The sequence below is a fragment of the Mauremys mutica genome, chromosome 20 (assembly GCF_020497125.1).
Source record: "Mauremys mutica isolate MM-2020 ecotype Southern chromosome 20, ASM2049712v1, whole genome shotgun sequence".
Lineage (NCBI taxonomy): Eukaryota > Metazoa > Chordata > Testudines > Geoemydidae > Mauremys > Mauremys mutica.
The window spans coordinates 16,865,681-16,888,798 of NC_059091.1; the positions used below are offsets into that span (position 1 = coordinate 16,865,681).

Here is a 23,118-nt window from a genome sequence, read left to right on the forward strand (position 1 = left end):
ATCCATGCAGGGCACGGCGAGGGCACAACCCAGTTCTCTGGGCCACACACAGCTCTGGGTGGAGGCGGGGGGAATCACAGCCATGTGGCGGGCTCTCCTGTGTGCCCCCAGCAGGGTGCCTTGGTAGCTGGGCTGCCCTGGGAGGCTGTGGGTGGCACTCAGTGGCGGCACCGAGTCCTGGGCTCCCTGTCTCAAGGCCTGATGCCCCAGGGAGCTGGCTCTGGGACCTGCAGCCCCTGCAGATGGCGGTGGGCAGCCTGGGAGAACTGGAATATGGGCGGGGGGACACTGGCCCTTTTTGGCTTCTCCCCTGTGCTGAAGGGGAGCAGACAATGGGGATTAGAGGGTCCCAGCTGTCTAGCCCAGCCTCTAGGGGTGCTATCAGGGCATGAACCTGCCATGAGTGTCCCAGTCCTGCCTGACTTAGGCTCCGTGGCTGTGGGGAGGGAGAATGACTCCCTCCCTCCAATCCCAGCTGCTGTGCCAGCTGGCCAGGCTGCCCCAGGGCCCTGCACCCTGGCCTGGTTCCCCATCCCTGTCAGAACAGTGCCTGATCCTCATCTTCACAGGAGCCTTGCCAGGCCCCTGCTGCCATGGCGCTGTAATCCCCATCCCTAAATCCCACAGGCCTGGGGGGGCCAGTCTGCCCAGCAAGACTGCAGTGGTCTGTCGTCCCCTCCCGCACTGCATAGCCTAGGCTAGAAAGGGCATCGGCCCGGTGGCCCTGGCTGTGAGGGCTGATCAGTGTCCTTCTAGCGCAGACTCTCCACCTCTGCCACAGCAATCGTGCATCTGGCCTGGTCCCTGGTGGCTGATGCTGGCCAGTTACAGACCCCTCACTGGCAGGAGGCTCTTTACATTTTGCATGGGAGGAAATTCTCTCCCTGTTGGGGACCGGAGGTTGGGGCTGGGTCTGCCTTAAGTGCGTGTGATGGTTTATGACCTTTGTGAGCATCTACCCCAGCTAATGGAGCTGCCACTGTCCCACTGCTCACAGAAAACATCTGGCTCCTTCTCTGACTCCCCCCTGAGATCCAGTGGCAGGCAGTTCTGCAGGCTAACTGGGGCTGATCTCTATTACCCAGCTGGTGTTTCCTCCAGTCAGCCTACCCAAATCCCTGTCACAAAAGCCCCTTCTTCCCACCCCCCGGTCTGTCTAGGTCTGTCTCGGCCAGGGAAGGCTGAGAGCCTAACCCCCCCGGCCTACACAAAAGAAACCCTTCTTGGGCTGCCTTCTTCAGAAAGGCGAGTGCTCCTTGTGCCCTCCACTGCCTGTTCCACGCTCTGTGGTTCTGCCCTCGGCAGCTCCTTGGGCGATACTGGCATAACACCCCCCATTTGCCCCTGCCCAGCCCAGGCCTGGCTAATGGGATTTTCCCCCCGACTGGGGGTTTCTGGGCAGGCACAGTCTGACATAGTTCTCCAGGGAGCCTGACCCCTGTGTCTGGGATCCACCCCCCCTGGGTGGGGGATGAGGGCCATACTATCTGTCCAGACAGGAATAGGGGAGCCCAGTGCACACTGGAGTCTCTAGGCTTGGTGTGGGCTCTGTCACACCCAGGCTGGTGCCCGTGCCCTGGCCTATGGGGGATGGGCTCGTGTTAATGATTGACGAGCTGCTGTGTTAGGCAACAGCCAGCCGGATCCCTCCCAGGCTGTGGCCGCGGGGGAGCTGGGAGCTCTGGTACCAGGGTCGGAGCTGCGCTAATCGGGTTAAACATTAGCCACGATGGGATGCCAGGGGATCTGTGCAGGGATAATTGGCTTGTGGGAGGATCCTATTACCCTTGTCTGCAGAGGAGAGGGGGCTGGGACCCTGCTCCTGAGGCACATGGGTTCCTCTGCCTGAGGTCTGTGGCACTGGCATGAACCCTGGGACCCTGTCAGCCCAGCCCTGGCGGGGCCCTGCCCTCCCACCCCTCACTCTTACAGGTTCATATTAATGGCTCCAGCTGGCTCATCCAACAGCCGCCATGGTGCTGGGGAGCCCTGTTGCCCTCAGCCCTTCCCCCCCACCCCCCAGCTCTGCTTTCACAATCAGCTACTGAGAATGTAGCCCCAGGCTCCCTGTGCTCCAATGAGGGGTGGGGTGGATGCATGTCTTGGTCAGTCCCTGCCAGGTTATGGGGAAGCTGCCTCCACTCTGAGGGGGCCCAGTGAGAGTCTCACCTAGTCGGTGGCTGGGAGTGTTGCCCTCCTGGGGAGGGGGAAGAGTCACTAGTTGAGGGGGAAACTGAGGTACAGAGGCTGAAGGGGTTTGCCTGAGAGGACACAGCCAGTCAGGGGCAGAACCCAGTCTTGACTCCCCTGCTCAAACCACTGGACCCCACTCCTCTAAGAGCTGGGAATGGAACCCAGGCGTCCTGGTGCCAGTCTCCTGCTGTAACCATTAGGCCTTGCTCCCTCAGAGCTGCCATTGCCTTCCCCAAGGTATGTAAGCTTGTTGTCGTGCCAGGCCCTACATCCGAAGGTCAGTGGGCCTGGTGCTGCCGTGGCATGAGTTACCCGCAGGCCCTGCCCTGGCAGTGAGGTCCATGTCTGGACTGGGCCCGGCAGCAATGCCCTGGAGCTCTAGTATCTGTATGGACTCAGCTGGCTTGGGGCCATTAAACCTCTCGCTCTCCTCTCTTAAGCCTGCCTGACCCTTGGTGCTGACTTGTCAGAGGCCCCCAGCTCCTCTGCAGGCACCTTGAGGCCTGTGGCTGCAGGTATCCTTGGCTGCTCCCAGCCCTGGTCTTGGTCCCAGTGGGGGGTGGTGGGGGGAAGAGAATATGGGGCTCCGTTCCTCTGGCTCTTAGAGTATTTCTGTTTGCTTCCCTCCCTGGGCTGGGGTGCATGTCCTGCCCTCTGACTGTGGGCAGTGCCTATGGGGTGCACTTTGGGGGCTGCCCTAGCTGTGGGGAGTGGAGGCCCTGTGGCTAGCGAGGGTCTGGTGTAGGGCCCGTTCAAATACCAAGGGTGTGTGCTGACGACTCTGGCCAAGCTGGCCTCGCTGGCCAAGCTGAGCCTGCGGCGTACCAGTGTTGGAGCCAAGGGCTGCTTCTGCGATGGTCGGGGGGTGGGGGGTACCTCTCGTGCTCATCCAAAACCCTCTCTGCCCCCGCCCAAGGTGCCCCAGGCAGGTGTAAATCAGGGGGTCTTGTGCCCATGGGAGAGGTGAGCATCAGGCTGTTTGGGTCACGGGGATGAGGGTGTCTTGGCTGGTGTGGGATTGGCAGTGGCTCTTTGGGGGGTGGGGTCTCTGGGCTGGGCAAGGCCATGGAGTTGAGGGGGGTGAGGCTGCTAAGGGCCAGGGCCTGTGGGGGTCTCTAGGTTGTGCAAGGCACAGGGGTGTGTGTCGGGGGGAGTATCCGGTGAGTGCTGTGTCTGATGGTCCTTTCTCCCTGCAGGGTGTTTTCAGTGGAGGGTGAGGGGTGTCTGGGGTGCAGGGTTGATGAAGGGAGAGGGGGCTTTGGGTTGGGGCAGGGCATGTGGGGGCTTGTGTGTGTGTGACTGAATCTCTGGGTTGGGCCCAGGTGTGGGCCTGGCAGAGATGGTGCTCTCGGGACTGGGTCATGGGGTTGGGATGCATGACAGGCGAGGATGTGTCTGACAGTCCTGTCTCTCCATGGGGAGCTGGGGCAGGGTCTCTGGGCCAGGGTAGCATGGTGGGGCTGGTGATGGGGCAGTGTCTGATAGTCCGTTCTCCTTGCAGGGCGCACACCTGGCAGTGATTGACTCCCTGATGATAGCCTTTGCTGTGGAATCCACCTGCTCACTGAGTGTCCCCCCTGGCACCGACCTTGGCGCCGGCTCCTGGGAGCAGAAGCTCCTCTGCTGGGTGGACACGGTACGATGGTGGGATGCTAGGGGAACTGTGCGGGGAGCCGTGGCCCCTGGTGCCTCTAGCTTTGGGATGCTTGTTCCCCGGACACTGCTGTGAGTGGGAGCCCCCATCTGACACAGGGAGTGGTCTCCTGCCACCCTAGAGACTCTGGCCTCCGGCCCTCGAGCCCGTGCTGAGCTGCCCTCTTCCTGCAGCATCGAGGGAGGGGCTCTCCCTGCCTCAGCACAGACTAACCTGTCGCTATCCCCCACAGGTGAACCGCAAGCTGCAGGAGAGCACAGAGCGTGAGGGCTTGCAGCAGCCAGTGCCTGGCACAGAGGGCCAGGGCCAGTCCCCAGCAAGCGGCCCCAAGGTGGGTCGGTCTAGCACTGTGCTGAGGTCTTCCTATGGGGGAACCAGGGGGTTTGTGTGGGGCCCTCTAGCTCGAAGCAGAGTGAGTGGGCAGGGCCACTGCACCATGGCGGGTGGTGTGCTGGGGTCATGGGGTATTCCTGGGGCTTGGTGGCATTAACTCCTTCAGGGAGGGGCTGTGGCTGGTCCCCGGAGGCCATGGACCAAGGGACACCTGCCCTCTCCTGCCCTGTTGTGGGAGGGGCGGGCACTGTCTATCCTCGAGTCTGCTGCTGGATGTCCCCTTCTTGGCCGTGGTGTGTGTGTGTGTGTGTGTGTGTTTGGGGGGTGGGAGGGATTGTGTGTGCTCTGACCTCCTGGGGGTGATGGATCCTAGTCTAGCTGCTGCCCCCACATGCTTCCCTCCCACCCCATGCTTCTCCCTCTGGGCAGTGGTCCCTGGCTCCCAGTGCTGCCCTGGTGGGTAAGCAAGGGGCGGCTCTGTGCCTGGGGGTGAGCAGAGGTGTGGGGGCATTTCCATGCACCCCTCCTGCACTCAGGGGACGGGAGCTCCCCTACCCTCGCGCTGGGCATGCAGTCTGCCCTCCCCTGCTGCAGGGCTGCCCTGGGGCAGCTGGCGTGACCCCTGCGTGGCTGCCCGTGGAGGTTCGCTGTGTGACTCTTCTCTTCTGCGTCTCTCTCTCCTCCTTCCTGTGGCCTTTCTCCTTCCTCCGCATCAGTGTCCCACCAGGTGGTACTGGAAACTGGTTCCTGTAAGTGGGTGGTTTATTTACTCTCCCCTCCCCTGTGCCAACTCTGATGGCCGGGGCCATGTCCTGCCAGCGCTGCTGGCTGTGGGTCTGCATGCCAAGAGACCCCCCACCCCGAGCAAAGGATGCTGGGGCCCCAGAGCACTGTGGGAAGGATGGCCCCCATGGGAGGGTGAGGAGAGACCCCAGAGCACTGTGGGAAGGATGGCCCCCATGGGAGGGTGAGGAGAGACCCCAGAGCACTGTGGGAAGGATGGCCCCGGGGAGGGGAGAGGAGAGGGAGGTGGCAGGCCCCAGGACACTGGGAAGGATGGCCCCTGTGTGTGTGTGTGGGGGGGTGGGGTGGGGGGGTGGGGAGGTGGCAGGCCCCAGAGCACTGTTGGAAGGATGGCCCCTGTGGGGGGTGGGAGGAGAGGTAGGGAGAGGCGCGAGGGTACTGTGGGGTGTGTGTGGCCCCAGGGCACTGTGGGAAGGGTGGCCCCTGGGGTGGGGGGAGGCCCCAGAACCCTGGGGAGGGCAGGCCCCAGAACACTGTGGGAAGGGTGGCCCCTGTGTGGGTGGTGGTGGAGAGGGGCAGGCCCCAGGGCACTGTGTGGGGGCAGGCTAGCTCAGTGGTTTGAGCATTGGCCTGCTAAACCCAGGGTTGTGAGTTCAATCCTTGAGGGGGCCACTTAGGGATCTGGGGCAAAAATTGGTCTTGCTAGTGAAGGCAGGGGGCTGGACTCAATGACCTTTCAAGGTCCCTTTCAGTTCTAGGAGATTGGTATATCTCCAATTATTAATTTTTTTAAATTAGCCCCTGTGAGGGGTGATGAGGAGGGGCCCTAGCACTGAGGGAAGTTCCTACTCTGGAACGGGTGGTGGACCAGAGCATTGTGGGAGGGTGCCTGCTGTGGGGAAGCCATTCCTTCTCCACCCCTGGGCTTGGCTCATGGCGGGGAGGGGAGGCTGGGTCCCCTGGATGCCATCCTGTCCCTTGGGGGTGGAAGGCAGCATCCTCAATGGTCTGGGTGGGGCTCTCTTGGGTGGTGAGTCTGCTGGGCTCAGACCAGAAGATGCCCTGTCAGACCCCATTGTGGGGGATTTCTGCTAGGAAGTGGCGGGAGGTGCCCGTCACTAGAGGCCAGCAGATGGTGGCCAATGCATCCCAGCATCCTTTGCTCACAACTCCTCCTCCTCTCCCCCCCCCAATACCCCCTTCTTCAGTCTCTTAGCTTCTTACACACAGGTCTGTGGCATCTGCCCTACTGAGCAGGGTCGGGGGTGAATCCCCTTCTGGTGGCTGGGAAGGGAGGGGCATTGCCTGGGTCTTGCCAAGTTCAGGATCCATGTGGGGGGTGGGTCAGGTAAGGGTACATAGGACTGTCCAGCCTGTGACCCCCCAAAACGGACCCTACGGCTGCACTGGGGAGAGTTGGGTTCAGTAATGAGCTAAGAGACCCAGGAGTGGGGGAGTCAGACAGCCAATCAAAAGCAGCATGCTGGTCACATGACACATCCCCCCCTTCTCTTTTCTTGCTCTTATCCCCCTCTAGGGGTTAGGGCCCCCAGTGCTCTGGGGTCCAGGCTACAAGCAGGAGGGTGCCCACTCCCCAGGGTTAGGTTAGAATTGGGTTTGAGGGATGCCCCACAGTCTAGTTGGGCTATAGGGAGGCATCTTTGCAGGGACCCCTGCTGCATGTTAGGAGAGGGCCACCCTGGGGCAGGCTCAGAAGGCAGTGCCCTAGAGGGAAGGGCTGTAGAGTGGCGCCCCCCACAGGCCTGGCCAGGCAGCAGCTCCCTCCCTGTGGCGCTCTCTCCGGCAGCCGCTGGGCCCCCGCATTGACAAGGCTTTCTCTTTCCTTTGCTGTTGCATCCAGCATGCCATCGCTTTTTGTTTGAAGGAGTCGGGGAGTAAACCTCCTGTGGTAACGTATCACTCAGTGCCTGTGCCCTGCAGTGCCCGCTGCTGCGTGCCCGCCGCACCCACTGAGCTTATTTTTGTTCTGTTCCATCCCCTGCCCAGGGGGCTGGTTATTCCTCCTGCAATGCCCCTGCCCCCAGCCCATCTCCCCACAGCAGCAGGCCCTGCCCATGCTGAAAGGTTTCGAAGTGCAGTGGCCTCTGGGCCTGATGGGTTGGCATGAATGACTGGGGCATCACTTGCTATGGGGCAATGGGGGCAGCTCCCCCAGACCTTGGTTTGCTTCCCCCAGGCTTTTCATAGGTCTGTGCTCCACTATGTCACTCCCCCCTGACTTTGCAGGGTACAATAGAAGCATAGACTATTACATGTGACAAGGCAGTTTTGCCCCCCAAAGGCTGCCCCTGGGGAGCGGTAGGGTGTTTGCACAGGCCTAGGTGCCATCTAGTGGCTGCAGCCCACCCCGTGGCCAAGAGGATGTGTCTTGCCAGGGGAGTCCCTCCTAGTTCCGAAGGTCCCAGGTTTGATTCCCTGTGCCGGCATACACACCACTGTGCCCCCTTTCCCCCCTCCTGGGTTAGCTATGGGGTGGCCCAGGTGATAGACACCCCCAGAGGAGCTGCCCCAAGCTGGGGACAGGCAGCCCTGTGTTTGGCTGAAGTGTCCGTTGCCACCCCTGCTAAGGGAACTGTAAGCCCCATGGACTCTGCTTTCCACCAGCGGGGATGCCACTGCAAGGGAGCAGCACAGGATGGATTGGCACCCCCAGCCTATGTCAGGGAGGTGGGGGAGTCTGGTTCACGGGCCTGTGGGACCGCTGGGCTGTAATGGAGCAGTTGGTGGCTCCTGGACCAGACTGCCCCCCTCCCTCATTCCGATAGGGTCTCCTGACCCCTTCTGTTGGGGTCCTGCAGCGTCTGAGCTGTGGTGTGTTGGAGGGGGCAGGGATTCCCCAAGCAATGTTGTTGGGGGTGGGGGAGCGCTCCCTCCCCAGTCCCTGCCAGGGGCTCATTGCAGCAGGAATAACAGGGCATCCCATAACTTTTTTTGTCCCCCTTTTTTCATGCCTTCGCGAGGCTGTCTGTCTGGCCTGCTGGCCGTCTGTCTGTTGGCTGTGCCCCACCCTTGCTGTAGTTGCACGCTCGTGCCCTGCTCGGCTCTGTGTGCCCAGCCCTGCGCCGGGATGCTGGCTGTTGTCTCGTCTCCTGTGCTCGAGTGGCGAGTGTTGCCGTGACCTCAGGGCAGGATGGGAAGGGGTGTCCTGTTCACCCAGCTGGGGCCTCTCAGTGCAGGGGGGCCTGGCCTAGAGCGGGGGCCCCCGGCTTGTCTTTCCTGCTTTCCTCCCTCCGTGCCAGGCCTGTGGGGCAGTAGGGCAGCCCTAGACTGAGGGGCAGGGGGAGGGCTATTATGTTGAGCTGTGCTGTGTCCTGTGTGCTGCGGGGGGGGGGGTGGCATCCCCAGGTCACAGCTCATCCTGGCTGCTCTGCCCCTTGGGACCCCAGCCACAGCCCCCCTGCCCTGAGGGAGCCTGATCCCTCCCAGCACGAAGCCTTTTCCTGATGTCCCATATGGGAGGGGGAGCCGTGTTGGGATGAGTGGACCTTTCTCAATGGGGTGCTGGGGGCACAGGGAAGAAGACACCTGGAAGAGGGAACCCAAGGCTGGGTGTGAATGGGGGCACTAGTGGTCTGCTGAGCCATAGAGACCCTGGGGAGGTGGGGACTGGGGGAATAGGGGGTCGGTAGCCAGCATGCTGGGGACAGCTGGAGTGATGGGAGGGGGCAGGGTCACTAGGCAGTTGAGGGCCCCTGACCTGAGAGGGTGGCAGGTAGAGCGGAGGAGCCTGCAATGCCACTGGCTTTGCAATTCCTCCTCCCGCCCCCATGGGGGGGGCCACCCTCCAGCTGTTCACCCCCCTCTCTGTCTCTGCTCTGGGCAGATCCGGTACCGGAAGGACAAGGTGCTGCCCAAACAGACGCCCTGCTTCACACCCATCTTGGGCATGAAGGACTTGGCCAACGGGGGTGCCATCGCTGCCACCATTCACTATTACTGCCCTGATGTGGTGCGTCTGGAGGGTGAGTTCAAATGTGGGGCGGGACTAAGGATGGGGTGCCAGGCAGTGATGGGTTGGGAGCCTGGGGGCTGTGCTGGCTGGGTGGAGCAGTCCCTAGGGCTGGGTGGGGGAGGGGGAAGATCCCTGGGGCTGGGAGGGGCAGGGGTTGGGAGCCTGGCTGGGGAGGGGTAGGTTGGGGTGGGGGGCAGTCCCTGGGGCCAGGAGGAGGAGGAGGGGAAGGTCTGGTGGGGGGCAGTCCCTGGGGCCAGGAGGAGGAGGAGGGGAAGGTCTGGTGGGGGGCAGTCACTGGGGCCAGGAGGAGGAGGAGGGGAAGGTCTGGTGGGGGGCAGTCTCTGGGGCCCAGAGGGGCAGGGTGGGGAACCATAGGTCTGGGGGGGCAGTCCCCGGGCAGCACTCATGCCCCACTCCCTGCAGACGTGTGCCTGAAGGAGACCATGTCAGTGGCCGACAGCCTCTACAACCTGCAGCTGATCCAGGAATTCTGCACTGAGTACCTGGGCGGCTGCTGCCCCCTGGCACTGGAGGACCTGCTCTATGTGCCCCCAGTGCTGAGGGTGAGTGGGGTCAGGGTTGGGGTTGGGGAGGCCTGAGCCAAGGTGCCCCCAGCATGTGGGCGGTGCCCTGTGCAAGGGAGACTTGTCGGGGTGGTGGGAAGGGGTCGTCATGCCCCAGCTGGTGAGGGAGCTTGGGGCGGGAGTCCTGCCTTTTGGCGGGGGGACGGAGCTCATTGAGGGGAGCCATGGGTACTTGCGTGGAGAGGGGTGGCTGGCTCGGACTCACCCTGGCAGGACACCCCTCCTTTGGGGCCAGGTTAAACATAACCATAAAGCTCTTGGCTCTGGAGTTCTAGGGGCGGGGGGGCTTTGCCCAGCTCTCTGTGACTGCAGCCCCCCCAGCCTGCACCCCTTGCTTTCCACTGAGGCAGAAGGATGCGGATTAGGCAGCCTGGCGGAACAGCCCGGCTTGGTCCTAATGAGGCCTTGGCTGGTGCCTCCGGCTGCTCTAATTGGGGCTGTGCAGCCTGGCACAAAGGGCCCCTGCTGGGCTGGGCCTGGTGCCCCCAGCCCTGGAGTCCCTGCTGTGCTCAACGGGTGCCTTGGTCTGGGGGGAGGGGGCACCCTGTTCCTCCTGGTCTGCACACACCCAGGGGGGTGGAATGGGGAGTCCATCCTCTCTCTCTCCTCGCTAGAGGGTGCCTGGGGCGGGAGGACGGGGGTGTCTCATTGCTTTGGCCTCTTCAGAGCACGTGAGCAGCTGTTCTGCCTCCCCTGCAGATCAACATTGGGGTGTTCCTGGCTGAGCTCTTCCTGTGCTTCGAGGTGCTCAAGCCGGACTTTGTGCGCCCCAAGGAGCTGGGGGGACTCAAAGGTACCAGGGGCCCTGTCAGTCCCTGCTGGGCCAGGCTAAGTCTGGGGGGATGGTTTCTCGTCTCCTCCAGACATCACCCTGGGGCAAAGCTGCCTCTAATCCTCCCCCTTTGGCTGGCACTAGACCCCCCCTGGTCACAGTTGGGTACAGTGGGGCGGGGGAGTCCTGGCTGAAAGGGGCGGATATCTCCTGCCTGGGGTCCAGCATAGGATGTCATGCCGACTGACTGCTCCTGGAAGGTGTGGTGGGTTCATTGCATCCCCCAGCCACGGGCGACTCCCCCCTTCTAGCCACCTTGCCCCGGCTGTGGCTGCTGCTCCCTGCCCAAGGTCGGGGCAGGGGAGGAGTGGGAGTGGAGCATGCTGGGAGCTGGCTCAGCCCAGCCCCAGAACAAAGGCCCTGTGTTGGCGAAGCCCTTTGAAGGACCTTGGCTGCTGTTCAGGTCGGGGTTGTGGGGCTGGCAGCCTGGCCTGGGCGGATGCTGGCCATGCCCGTCCCCCAGGAGTGGCTGGGGGCAGAGACTCATGCTCCCTGCCTGCCTTCCAGATCCTCCTGCAATGAGCGACTCCCTGACGCCCAGCAGTGGGAACAGCAACAGGTGAGTCTTGGCACCCCTGCAGCCTGCCATGGTGGGCAGGTCTTGCTGTGGTACCTAGGAGCTGGTGAGTGAGGGGCCAGGGGGCGCTCTCCCCTGGCAGTCAGTGCTGGCTCCGGTGCGGCGCCAGGGGGCGCTCTCCCCTGGCAGTCAGTGCTGGCTCCGGTGCGGCGCCAGGGGGCGCTCTCCCCTGGCAGTCAGTGCTGGCTCCGGTGCGGCGCCAGGGGGCGCTCTCCCCTGGCAGTCAGTGCTGGCCCTGGTGCGGCACCAGGGGGCGCTCTCCCCTGGCAGTCAGTGCTGGCCCCGGTGCGGCGCCAGGGGGCGCTCTCCCCTGGCAGTCAGTGCTGGCTCCGGTGCGGCACCAGGGGGCATTGCAGGGGGCGCTCTCGCCAGGTCACTCCAGTCTGACTGGACTGGTAGCACTGGGTCATTCCCTCCTGCTGAGCTCTTGATGACTCTTCCATAAAGCTGGTGGGTCTCGGGGGTATTGTGAAGCCTGACCTCTTTTCATCCCCTTGGAGCTCGGGAGGTTCCTCTGTGCTGTGCTGGGGGGTGGAGTCTCTGCAGCACCTACCTGCTGGGATTCTGTTTTCCAGGCCCTGGCTGGGCTCGTACTGATGCCATGACTCGCCTGGCAGCTTAAATAGCGCCTGGGCAGGATCAGCTCTGACCCACTAGGTGGACCCCTGCAGCCATTGGTTTGTCCCCGCTCTGGGGACAGCGAGTGTATCGTGATTGGGGAGGAGGAAAGTTGGGAGGGATTGATGGGGGAGGGGGCAATTTCCTCCTCCCCCCCCCCCCCAATCAGGAAGAGAAACGTTCAGTGAGGATGTGAGACTGGGCTGCCCCTCCTCCAAAAGAGAACACCCTCTTCTCCCCCAACAATTGGATTTTTTTTTTTTTTAAGTTTAAGTGAGTTTTTGTTTTTTCCTCAACCTGGGTCTCTGCAGAACAGGATATTGGCTCAAAACAGCAGTGGGAGTTCCTGGCAGAGCCCTCTCAGAGCTGGGGCTAGAACCCAGGAGTCCAGGCTCCCTGTCGCTGCTCTAACCACTAGCCCCCACTCCATTCCAGGAGCTGGGGATAGGACCCAGGAGTCCTGGCTCTCCCTGCCATCCTGACCAGAGCTTCATTTAGTTAACTTCCTGCCAGGAAGCAAGGGCAGAACTTGAATGAAATTAGTTTGTAAAATCCAATCTGAGCCTGGCTGGCTTCTGCCCCAAATCACTGCCCCTGCCATGCTGCGACCCAGGCAGAGCTCCCCCTGGTGGAGCCCTGAGTGTGACAACATCCCCAGCAGTGGGGTACACCCAAAGCCACGAGCCTGCTGCTGGGCTGGCATAGGGTGCCTATGGGTTGCTGCTCAGATGTCTCCTCTGGGGCCAGGTGGTGCTGAGCTGGCACCTGTGGGCTCAGGTGTGATCTGATGTGCTCCAGCCTCATGTGTGGTCTCTCTTGCAGTGGTTCCCCGGTGTTCAGCTTCCTACACCCACTCCTGTCAGGTGGGCAGCCGCAGTCCCCGCTCAGAGGCTCGCTAGGTGAGATGCTGTGCCCTCCATGGGGGATGGGGTCAGCAGGGCCTAGGGCACCATGATTTGGGGGTGCCAAAAAGCGGTGCCCCCCAATTTTTTTTTTTTACACTACAGTGGAGTCACATCTTACATGGGGGTTTAGCTTCTAAGGTCAGCGTGTAAGAGGAAAATCAGATACAGTGAAAATTACCATAAAGTACAGTATACACTAGAACAGGGGTCCTCAACCTACGGCACGTGTGCCAAAGGTGGCACGCGAGCCCCCTTTTTTAATGGCAGGCTGTGGGTCCCGGCCGCTGCTGAGCCCACTGCCAGCCTGGGGTTCCGTTCACTCAGCCGGCAGCGGGCTGAGTGGGCCGGCGGCCGGGACCCCAGACCGGCAGCTCCGCTCAGCCTCCTGCCTGCCTGGGTGACCGGTCTGAGCTTCTGACTGTTCACCCAGGGTTCAGTTCGCCGGCCTAGGGTTCCGCTCACCGGCACCCGCAGCCTGCCATTTAAACCCAATCTGCTCGTGTGCCGTAGGTTGAGGACCCCTGTTCTAGTGGATACTGTGTGTACCGTACTTTAAGGTAACGTTCACTATACGTGATTTTCCTCTTACGCGCTGACCTTAGAACCTAACCTCCGCATAAGATGTGACTCCACTGTCTTCATTTTTGAAAGTTTGTAATAAGTGATGCTCTGGGGGGCGCAAGGTGGAAGTTTCACCTAGGGTGCAAAATATCCTTGCACTGGCCCTGGGGGTCGGGGAAGGCTCCAGCTATTGCTGGGGCTGTGTGGGGTTCAGGCCTGGTCTGACCTTAGCTGGGAGTACGCTCCCCTGACCAGCGCCTGACGTCTGCGAGGGTCCCCAGCTAGGAGCTCCAGAGCCCCCGTAGGGGGAAAATGGGGGACCTCCAAGGCCCACCCAGCTTGATCTGGCCCTGAACCCCTTGAGTTGGCATCCAGGCCCCTGCACTGCCCCTGGGCACATAGGGGCATAGAGAGGGGCATTGTAATGCCCCCAGCCCAGGTCCCTATACACCCGGTCCCTGCCCCAAACCATCCTGGAGGGGGCTGGGGACAGCTCTGTCTTATTCTAGGGGGGACATGGGGTGGATCTGTGGGGTTTCTGGGGTGGGGGGGATGGATGGTTCTGGGCTGCCTGGGGTGGGGGCTGGGGTGGATGGATCTGAGTCATCCTGGAGGGCTGGCAGGCTGGGGTCCCAAGATGTTGGGGTTGTGTGACCGTAGCTCTGTGCCCCAGGTTCCATGCACCACTCTACCTCAATGTCCCATGTGGAGGGCGGATTTGGCAAATCCTGGAGCAAGAAACAGCTGAGGTGAGGCAGGAAGGGGCTGAGTGGGTGGGGAGCATCTCAGGTATGGGGGCTGGGCCAGGAGCTGCTGGGGGCTGGGCCCTAACCCTCTCTCCACAGCCTTTCTCTCCTCCCTCCCCCCACACTTTCTATGCAAGGGGTAGGGGTGGGAATGGGGATATGGGAGGCAGGGCCTTCCCACAGCTCAGCCTATCCCACCTCCAGCACTGTGCAGGGGCCTGGGGGGGGGGGGGGGCTGTCCCTTTCTGTGGGCATGGCTTGTCTCTCCATAGTCAGCCCCTGGCCCCCTGCTGTCCTCGCAGTCATCTGTGCTCTGTGCCGGCCTGTTCCAACTCTGGGCTGGGCATGGTTGGGTGGGGTGGGGCCCATCCCTTTCTGGGGGCAGGGCCTGTCTCTGGCCAGCCCCTCACTCCTCCTTTCCCTGCAGCCATCCGCTGTCGCAGGCCGTGTCATTTAGCATCCCCTTTGGGCTGGACAGTGACGTGGACATCGTGATGGGGAACCCCGTGGGCATGCTGCGTTCCATCAGCTCAGACAGCCTGGCACCAGTGCCCGCCCGCTTGGCCCGCTCCCCTGGTCCCCTCCCTGAGGATGCTGCCCAGCGGCTGGCCAAGGATGAGGCCCACAATGGGCTGGTGGCGCCGCACCGGACAGTGCACAAGGTGGCGCTGTCTGCCAAGGGGGTTGTGGAGCGTGAGGGCCCCCCTGTGGAGAATGGGCTGGCGGACGGGTACCCCGACCTGCCCACCATTGAGGAGGCCCTGCAGATCATCCACAGCAGTGAGCGCCTGCACCCTGAGGGGGCAGCCGATGGCTTCTACCTGCATTCGCCAGAGCCAACCAAGCCCACCCAGGCGCCAGAGCCCACACCAGCACTGGCTGTCTACCGCTTCCACAGCGGGCCCCCCAATGGGCGAGCCGAGGCCCCCACCCCCCCTGGGGATGGCAGCTTGGACTCGGATGCTGAGGACCCTGCCCGCCTGCCTGGCACCAAGGACGACACCTCCTCGGGCCTGAGCTCGCTGAGCTCCCAGCCCGACAGCGCAGGCTCCTCGGGTGCTGGCGTGCGCATGACCAGCTTCGCCGAGCGCAAGAAGAAGCTGGCGCCCCCTGAGGGCAAAGCCTTGCAGCAGAGCACTGGTGAGAGCTCGGAGGTGGGTGCTGTGCCCCCCGAGGACAGCCCTGGCTGCAGCCCTGCCCTGAGCTCCGAGATGAGCCAGCTGGGTGCCCGGCTGGAGGAGAAGCGGCGCGCCATTGAGGCGCAGAAGAAGCGCATTGAGGCCATCTTTGCCAAGCACCGCCAGCGTCTGGGCAAGAGCGCCTTCCTGCAGCTCAAACGCAGGGAGGGGAGAGAGGAGGAGGAGGAGGAGGAGGGGGAGGCCAAGCTGTCGCTGGAGGAGAGGCTGGCCCGGCTGGAGGCAGAGGAAGATGGGGGCAGCCTGCAGGTGCAGGCTGAGGAGGAGGGGCCAGGCCAGGGCCGCCCAGAGAAGCAGGTGACGTTCTCGTCGGAGATCAAGGGGGCCCCACTGGATGAGAACCTGGGCGATTACAACCGGGCTGTGGCCAAGCTGAACACGGCGCTGAGCTCCCTGCAGCTGGACATGCACCGCCTGAGCCAGCAGCAGCAGCGCCTGCTCCAGGAGAAGAAGCCCAGCCAGGCCTGGGTCATCCCGGCCCCCAAGGGCCCCGCCCCACGAGCCAGCCGGGAATTTGTGCCACCCCGCTCTGTGGAGCTCTCGTCCTCTTCACCCTCGCCTTCCCCCTCCCGTAAGCCCCCCGTCCCCGCCGCGCCCCGCTCGCCCCAGCCAGCCCCCAAGAAGGCTGCCCCCACGCCCCCCAAGAGTCCCAAGCATGCCCGGCCTGTGGAGCTGAAGCTGCCTCCCCTGACGCGGGTGCTGACGCCCCCCCACAACGTGGACACGCTGCCCCACCTGCGCAAGTTCTCACCCAGCCAGGTACCCGTGCAGACCCGTTCCTCCATCCACTTCTCGGAGGAGGTAGCTGGGCCGGAGCAGCCGCTTGAGTCCCCTGAGCTGGAGACCCAGGGCAACCTGCGCCCTGTGGCCTCTGTGGTGCCACAGGGCGGGGTGGGCAGCGCTCGGGTGTCTGGGGACGGCACCAGTGATGTGTCCTCGCCGGGCGAGCGGCGGAGCAGCCTCATTGAGATCCCGCTGTCCAGCCTCCAGGCTGAGGAGGGTGACGGGGACGACTCGCTGGAGGAGTCACTGACCGAGGTGATGGACACGGAGCCACGAGCCGGCCTGGGATTCTTCTTCAAGGTGAGAGCCAGGCCACATGGGACAGAGCCACACATCCCCCTCCCATGGCCCATCACTGTGCTGCCTGCTGGAGCCACTCAGGACAGCACTGAGCCTGTCTCAGCCACAACCTGCCATCCTGGCACAGAAGCCCCTGGGTTGGGAGCGCTCCTCTCTGGGGAGAGGGGAGCAGGGAATGGGACACGGGGCCTTCCCCTCTAGGGGGCTGTCAGAGAGCGTGGGGGGGAGTTAGGGTCCTGCATCCCCCTTTTCCTGCGATTCACCGTGACTCTCAGCCAGCCAGTAAAACCGAAGGTTTATTAGACGACAGGAAAACAGTCCCAAGCAGGGCTTGTAGGTACAACCAGGACCCCTCAGCCAGGTCCCTCTGTGGGGCAGGGATCTTAGACCCCAACCCTGGGGGGTTCCCTCCATTTTTCCAGCCAGCTTCAAACTGAAACTCCCTTGCAGCCGTTTCCTTCCACTGTTTTTCCCCTCTCCCCCCTCCCCCCCCGCCTTTGTTCAGGTTTCTGGGCAAAGGTGTTACCTGGCCACATCCCCCTCACGGCTTGGGTTACAGGCCCAGGTATTGCCCCTCAAGTAAAGTCACCCCCTGCTCTCCCCAGGGGCGGCTCTAGGCACCAGCAAAACAAGCTGGTGCCTAGGGCGGCAAAATGTAAGGGGCGTTTCCTGCCGCCGGGGGGGGCGGCAGGCTGGGCCGGCGGACCAGCCGCAGTCATGCCTGCGGGAGGTCCACCGGAGCCCCGAGCGGACTGGACCTGCCGCAGGCATGACTGCGGAGGGGGCGCTCATCCCGCGGCTCGGCTGGACCTCCCGCCGGCATGACTGCGGACGGTTCGCTGGTCCCGCGGCTCGGCTGGACCTCCCGCCGCCGGACCAGCGAACCGCCCGCAGCTGCGGGAGGTCCAGCCGAGCCGCGCGACCAGCGGACCCTCCGCAGTCATGCCCGCGGGAGGTCCGCTGCTCCCGCGGCTCCGGGGCGCCTCCCGCGCATGACTGCCTGGGGCGGCCAAAAACGTAGACCCGCCCCTGGCTCTCCCATCCCCCATGCAGACATTCCCAGGTCAGTCTGCCCCGCTCCCTACTGCTCTGATCTGGCCGGCTCAGTGTCAGGAATGGCACATGGGGGCTTTCCCCTCTAGGGGTGCTGTCCCCAGCACCGGGAGACTTGCCGGTTCAGGCTCCTGTGGGGTTCCCTCCCTCTGGGCTCCCTTGGGTCACAGCCAGCTCCTTCCTGTAGGGAAATCCTGGGGCTACTGTTTCTGGCTCCCTGCCTCCCCCAGGGTCTGCAGCCGGGGGCTGGCTGGGATGCAGTCCTGCCCCTCTGGTGCTGTGGCATTGACTGACTGGTGTCTTGGCAGGCTGCAGCTGGGCTGGGGGTCGCTCCTGTCCCAGTGGGCCATGTGGGGGCAGTGCTATGGGATGTTATCTCAGCTGTATAGTTAACCCTTTGGATTCTGCCACAATGAGACTATTGCAGTGGTTCTCGAACTTTCGTACTGGTGACTCCTTTCACATAGCAAGCCTCTGAGTAAGACCCCCCCCCCAAAGTATAAATACTTTTAAAAATATACTTAATGCCATTATAAATGCTGGAGGCAAAGCGGGGTTTGGGGTGGAGGCTGACAGCTCATGACCCCCCCCCCATGTAATAACTTCATGACCCCCTGAGGGGTCCCGACCCCCTGGCTGAGAACCCCTGGACTATTGCCTAGAACTCATTGTGGAGGGATGGGGGTGTAGGGTCCATGGGACTTGGGCACCTCAGAATCTTTGTGGCTCAGGGTCTAGCTATTGTCTTTTTTGCTTAACTCCCACCTGCTGGGACACTGCAGGGGGTTAACTGACCTGAAAGCAGCAAGGGGACCTGGGCCTCATGCTGCCGTCCAGCTCTCATGAGCCATAGCTGTTGGGCTGCCTAGGAAATGACACATTCCCCTGGGGAACTCCTTGCCTCAGGATAGTGTCCAGGGCAGGAGCTTAGCTGGCTCTGAGGTTTAGATATTGGTCTGGGTAACACCACTGCTGTTACAGGCCTGGATGGTCAGTATTTGCCCCTGAGCAGGGTGGCTTCCTGCCCCTCCCTCTGAAGCAGCAGGGCCATGGGCTGGGATAGCTAGGCTCTGTCCTCAGCTGTGTGGCTTTCTGGGGCTTATGCTGAGGCCAGTGGAGCTGGTGAGTGGGTGGGGGTGTTGGGATACCCAGGATGCACTACAGGCTTGTTCTGGCTTCATGGGGATGTGCCCACCCTCCCTGGAGCTGTGGCAGCCCCCCTTGTCCAGTGCTGTCCTCTGTGCCTGCTGTCCCAGGGGCTGCTGTGTGCCCACATACCACTTATCACTGTTACCTGCAGACCTCGGCCTCTCTGCTCACTAGCTCTGTCCCTGCCCAGGATGACGAGAAGCCAGAGGACGAGATGGCCCAGAAACGGGCCAGCCTGCTGGAGCGCCAGCAGCGGCGCAACGAGGAGGCGCGGCAGCGGAAGCAGTGGCTGGAGGCTGAGAAGGAGCAGAAGGAGGAGGCAGCCAGGTGGGTGGGTGGGTGCGGGGGGAGTCGAGGGGCAGTGTCAGGGAAGGAGCCCATGTCAGGTGGTGCTCAGGTAGATGGAGGCAGGTGCCAGGGTGACACTCAGGGGAAGTGCATGACTGAGCAGCATCAGGGTGGTGCCTTGGGGGGGGCTGGGCCACAGTGGGGTGGAGCCCAGGTCTACAGGCACCCAGGTGTGTGGGTGGGTGGGGGGCTGGTCTGAGCAGCACTGGGGTGGTGCCAGCAGGGCTGGCTGGGGGGCTTTGGGGCAGAGCCCAGCCCCTGATGGCCATACTCCCTGTGCCAGGCTGCAGGCAGAGGAGCGCCCACGGCCGGAGGAGGAAGCAAGCCCACGGCGCGGTGACTTCACACGCCAGGAGTACCAGCGGCGCCACCAGCTGAAGCTCATGGAGGACCTGGACAAGGTGCTGCGGCAGAAGCCAACCACGGTGCGCGCCCTTAAGAAGGGGCGGCCCAAGACGGTGTTCTGTGACGACTCGGCCCTGGCCCGCAGCCCGGTCAAGGGGCTCCTCGGTACGGCTGGGGGGAGAGGGTGGTTCATGGACAGTGCGGGTAGGGGGAGGTGGGTTCATGGGGGGCCACCCCTTGCCCAGCTGTCCTATCCAGCCAAACCCCCTACTCCAGGACCTGGGCAGCCCAGGAGTTGTTTGACTTAACTTGGGCAGGGAGGTGTCTCTCTTTGGGGGGCTGGGGGATGTTTTGGGCACTGTCTGACTGAGCTCTCTGTCCCCCCCGCCAAAGGATCCAGGCTCAGCAAGGTGTACTCCCAGTCGACCCTGTCCCTGTCCACTGTGGCCAATGAGCCTGGGAACTCGCTGACTGTCAAGAGACCCTCCAGGTGAGAGCACTGGGGTGGGTAGGGGGAGCTGGGCACGTAACCCCCTGTGCTTCTCCATGCCCCCCCTGGATTTGGAGGGGGAGGGGAGAGTGTGTGTGTGTGTGTGTGCGCGCGCGCCCCCCTCCCAGGGGCCTATATCAAGGGGAGAAAGCAGCATGGCTCCCATTAGCAGGGAAGGCCCCAGGCTGTGGGGCTGGTCTGGGGCCATCCCTGGTGTCCTTCCTCCTTTCTTGGGGGGGGGTGAGGGTGGAGTCTCCTGGTGGAGTGATGGAGCTGGAAGGTTTGGGGTGGGGGGTGACTCTCAGGGAGCTGGAGGATGAGTCTGACTGGCCCCTGCATTGGAACTCCTGCCACATCTCTAACTGCCCCCCTGCCCCACAGAGCTGCCTCCCCCTCGGGCCTGATGTCCCCCAGCCGTCTGCTGGGCAGCCAGAGCCGTGAGCGGGACTGGGAGAATGCATCTACTGCCTCGTCGCCTGCCTCTGTGCCTGAGTACACAGGTGAGACCCTCCCACCCCCTCTGTCCTAGAGAACAGGGATGAGACACCCCCTCCCCCTACTTCCCCTGCTGCCCTTCCTCCAGCCCAGAGTACACAGGTGAGACCCTCCCACCCCCTCTGTCCTAGAGAACAGGGATGAGACAGCCCCTCCCCCTACTTCCCCTGCTGCCCTTCCTCCAGCCCAGAGTACACAGGTGAGACCCACCACCATCCTGACCTCTCCCTCCTCTGTGCCTGAGTACATGGGGTGAGACCCCCTGTCCTGCCTCCCCCACTTCTACTACTCCTCCAGCCCCAAGTACAAGGGTGAGATCCCCCATCTCCCCACCCTGCATTCCCCCCCCCCTTTGCCTTCCCCCACCACCCTGTGTCCATCCAGAGTACAGGGGTAAGATCCCTGCCCACTGCCTCCTCTCCAGCCTCCATCCCCAAGTAAATGGGTGAGACCCCTTCCCTCTCCTGCTCTGCCTCCACTGCTCCTACTTCCATCCTTCAGTACCCAGGGGCCAGGGCCCAGCTGGGGAAGTCTCTGGGAGGAAGCCCTTTGCTGTGCCAGACCCCAACAGGTCTCTCTCTCCCTCCAGGACAGGCCACATGGCCTCCCCACCTCCTGAGACTGAACCGCTGGGCTTCACCCTGTGAGCCCTGCCCAGTGAGTCCAGCTGAGCCAGACCCTGGTAGAGACCCGTCCACTCCGCAGGGCCCGACGCCCCTCGGCCCGGGTGACAGGGCCACTCACCCAGCGTTGTCAGAACAGTCGGGTTTCTTAGGCACCTGGACCCCAGGCCTGTGAAGTCCTTAGGCCAGCCCAGAGCAATGATGGGTAAAGCCCTGAGCCTGGCCAAGCCCCCACGTTCAGACTCTGTCTCACCTCCTTGCTCAGCTCCCAGGTGGGAGCCAATGCCCCCCCTCCCCCTTTTTGTTTTTGAGCTGGGCTCAGTGCCACTCTGACCTCTGTCTCTTAGCCTGCCCTGAGAGCAAACAGTCCTCCCCCCACACAAAATACAGGGGAAACTGAGGCACATAGGATTCATTAAAAGTTTCCACTTTGTCACAATGTCTGAGACCCCCTGTCCCCACCCAGCCTCTCACCTGCCTCCACCTCCTGCTGCCTGCCTCAGCCCTGAGTACACAGCTGAAGACTCTTCTAGTGGCCACCTCCATCCCCACAGACATTGATTAGAACTGCCTGGGCTGGTCTGTTAGCCGGCTGGGACCCAGTGGGAGGTCCCCTGGGGGCAGGGCCTGGTGGGGCAGTTCCTAGGTCACTGGCTCTAACCAACTCTCCCTGGCAGGGCCCAAGCTGTATAAAGAGCCAAGCGCCAAGTCCAACAAGCACATCATCCACAATGCGCTGTCCCACTGCTGCCTGGCCGGCCGTGTCAACGAGCCCCACAAGAACAAGATCCTGGAGGTGAGTGGGGGGGGACCCCTTGCTCCTCCATCCCAGAGCAGGAGGTGACTGGGTACATCTTTTGGCTCAAGACGTGGCCTGGCTGGGGGGTGAATGGGGAGGGGGCCCTTGTGTTGTAGGGCTGAGGGCTTGCCTGGTCTCTAATCCCTCCCCTGCCCCCCAGGAGATGGAGAAGAGCAAGGCCCATCACTTCCTGATCCTGTTCCGCGACTCCAGCTGCCAGTTCCGGGCGCTCTACACGCCGGCAGGGGAGACAGAGGAGCTGATGCGCTTGACGGGCTACGGTCCCCGCACCATCAGCCAGGCCATGATTGAGGGAATCTACAAGTACAACTCGGACCGCAAGCGCTTCACCCAGATCCCTGCCAAGACCATGTCCATGAACGTTGACGCCATCACCATCCAGGGCCACCTCTGGCAGACCAAGAAGCCAGGCACCCCCAAGAAGCCAGGCACCCCAAAATAACCTCACCTGGCCTCTGAGCTGAGCTAGGACCCCTGGGCCCCGGCTGTGCTCCCATGCAGGGCCCAGCAAGGGGGGGAAGGGCTTATCCTGGGAACTGCCAAATACACTAATAAACTATGGGGTTGAAGGGCACGGAGGGGAAGAACTGACTTGGTATGGCCTGGCCCTGCCCCCACCCTATGCTGAGGGGAGGGGGCTATGTGCCCCTAGACTGGCTCCTCTGCTCTCTGGCCCCCCAACCATCTGAATGTCAGACTGCACCCCAGGGGCATGTCTCTCCCCCTCCCTCCATGAAGTGTGGATCAGGGCCTGGCCCCTGGGCTGTGTATATTATACATAACTATACAGAGATTGAGCTATTTAAATGATTTTGCAATGATTTGTATATAGTGAGTTGCATTTGATAAGCAGACTGGGATGAGCAGGGGGGAGGGTGGGGGTGTCTGTCTCTTTCTTCATGTCTTGTCTATTTTGTATCTTCTGAGCTTCTGCTACAATTGAATGATGTTGAATTGTCCCCCTTGCAGGAAGGGTGTGGGGCACAGGACTGGGCACTGCCTCAGGCCCTGGCCTGAGCCCACCTGCAGCTGCCCCAGGGAGCAGGACTCCCAGTGCCCATGGCTTCCCCCCACCCCAAGCCCAGGTGGCTGCTGCCTGTGCCCCTGCCCTTGCCCAGGGCTGTCCTGCCAGCCTTGTCGCTTCCTGAGTGGCTGTGCCCAGCTGGGAGGGGCCTGCTCCTTTCTAGGGGGCTGGCTGGAGCAGAGGGAAGGGCAGCTGGGCCTGGTCAGGTGACAGCCCCCTGGCACTGATGCCTGGGCTGTTGGCCCCCAGGGCTGGGTGAGGGGGGGCAGGGCCTGCTGGCTCCCTGTGGTGGGGGGATGGGGACCTGAGTAATGCTGTAATGAGCTGGCAGGGCCCTCACCCTGTCACAATAAAGTAACTTAAAGGAGCTTTTGTCTCTGCCTGGTTCCTCAGCAGAAGAGCAGCAGCTGCCCAGGCCAGCAGCCTCCCCCTGCTGCCCCAGGGCCCTGGGGAGCTGGGCTCCAGTAGGGCTGGGTGTCAAGGAGCCTGGGCAAGGATGAGGCAAGGGGGTCAGAGCAGGGGCCTTGGGATTGGGACTCCCAGGAGCAGCCTCTGGTTTCAGTTGGCTCCTGCATGGAAAAATTTTCCTTGTGGTTTTATGATGGAAAAACAAACTACTTCCCCACCCCTCCCATATGCTGCAGGCCAAGCCCTTGCTGGTGCTCAGAGCCTGGGCCAAGGGCTGCATGTGGAAAGTGCTTGTGCACGTGTGTGTGGGGGTGGTTCTCCTGGACTGCAGTGACTCTACACCCCCCTCCCCCAGCAGCAAGAA

At 62.6% G+C, this 23,118-nt stretch overlaps 1 protein-coding gene across 3 annotated transcripts in view; it reads left to right on the forward strand.

Moving 5' to 3' along the window:
* The window catches only part of CAMSAP3 (calmodulin regulated spectrin associated protein family member 3), a 37,612-nt gene extending 14,898 nt beyond the window's left edge, over window positions 1-22,714 (forward strand). The window contains exons 3-19 of one of the 3 annotated variants that reach the window (XM_044995803.1): window positions 3,695-3,829; window positions 4,080-4,178; window positions 4,897-4,929; window positions 6,786-6,833; window positions 8,769-8,907; window positions 9,321-9,460; window positions 10,181-10,274; window positions 10,821-10,872; window positions 12,331-12,407; window positions 13,648-13,723; window positions 14,148-15,999; window positions 18,392-18,528; window positions 18,833-19,059; window positions 19,288-19,384; window positions 19,766-19,884; window positions 21,180-21,298; window positions 21,462-22,714. In XM_044995803.1, the coding sequence (XP_044851738.1) occupies window positions 3,695-3,829; window positions 4,080-4,178; window positions 4,897-4,929; window positions 6,786-6,833; window positions 8,769-8,907; window positions 9,321-9,460; window positions 10,181-10,274; window positions 10,821-10,872; window positions 12,331-12,407; window positions 13,648-13,723; window positions 14,148-15,999; window positions 18,392-18,528; window positions 18,833-19,059; window positions 19,288-19,384; window positions 19,766-19,884; window positions 21,180-21,298; window positions 21,462-21,764 (3,747 nt within the window). In that variant the 3' untranslated portion in view covers window positions 21,765-22,714. The remainder of the gene's footprint in view (window positions 1-3,694; window positions 3,830-4,079; window positions 4,179-4,896; window positions 4,930-6,785; window positions 6,834-8,768; window positions 8,908-9,320; window positions 9,461-10,180; window positions 10,275-10,820; window positions 10,873-12,330; window positions 12,408-13,647; window positions 13,724-14,147; window positions 16,000-18,391; window positions 18,529-18,832; window positions 19,060-19,287; window positions 19,385-19,765; window positions 19,885-21,179; window positions 21,299-21,461) is intronic. The other 2 variants (XM_044995804.1, XM_044995805.1) reach the window with 2 other exon arrangements.
* Window positions 22,715-23,118: the final 404 nt, after the last annotated feature.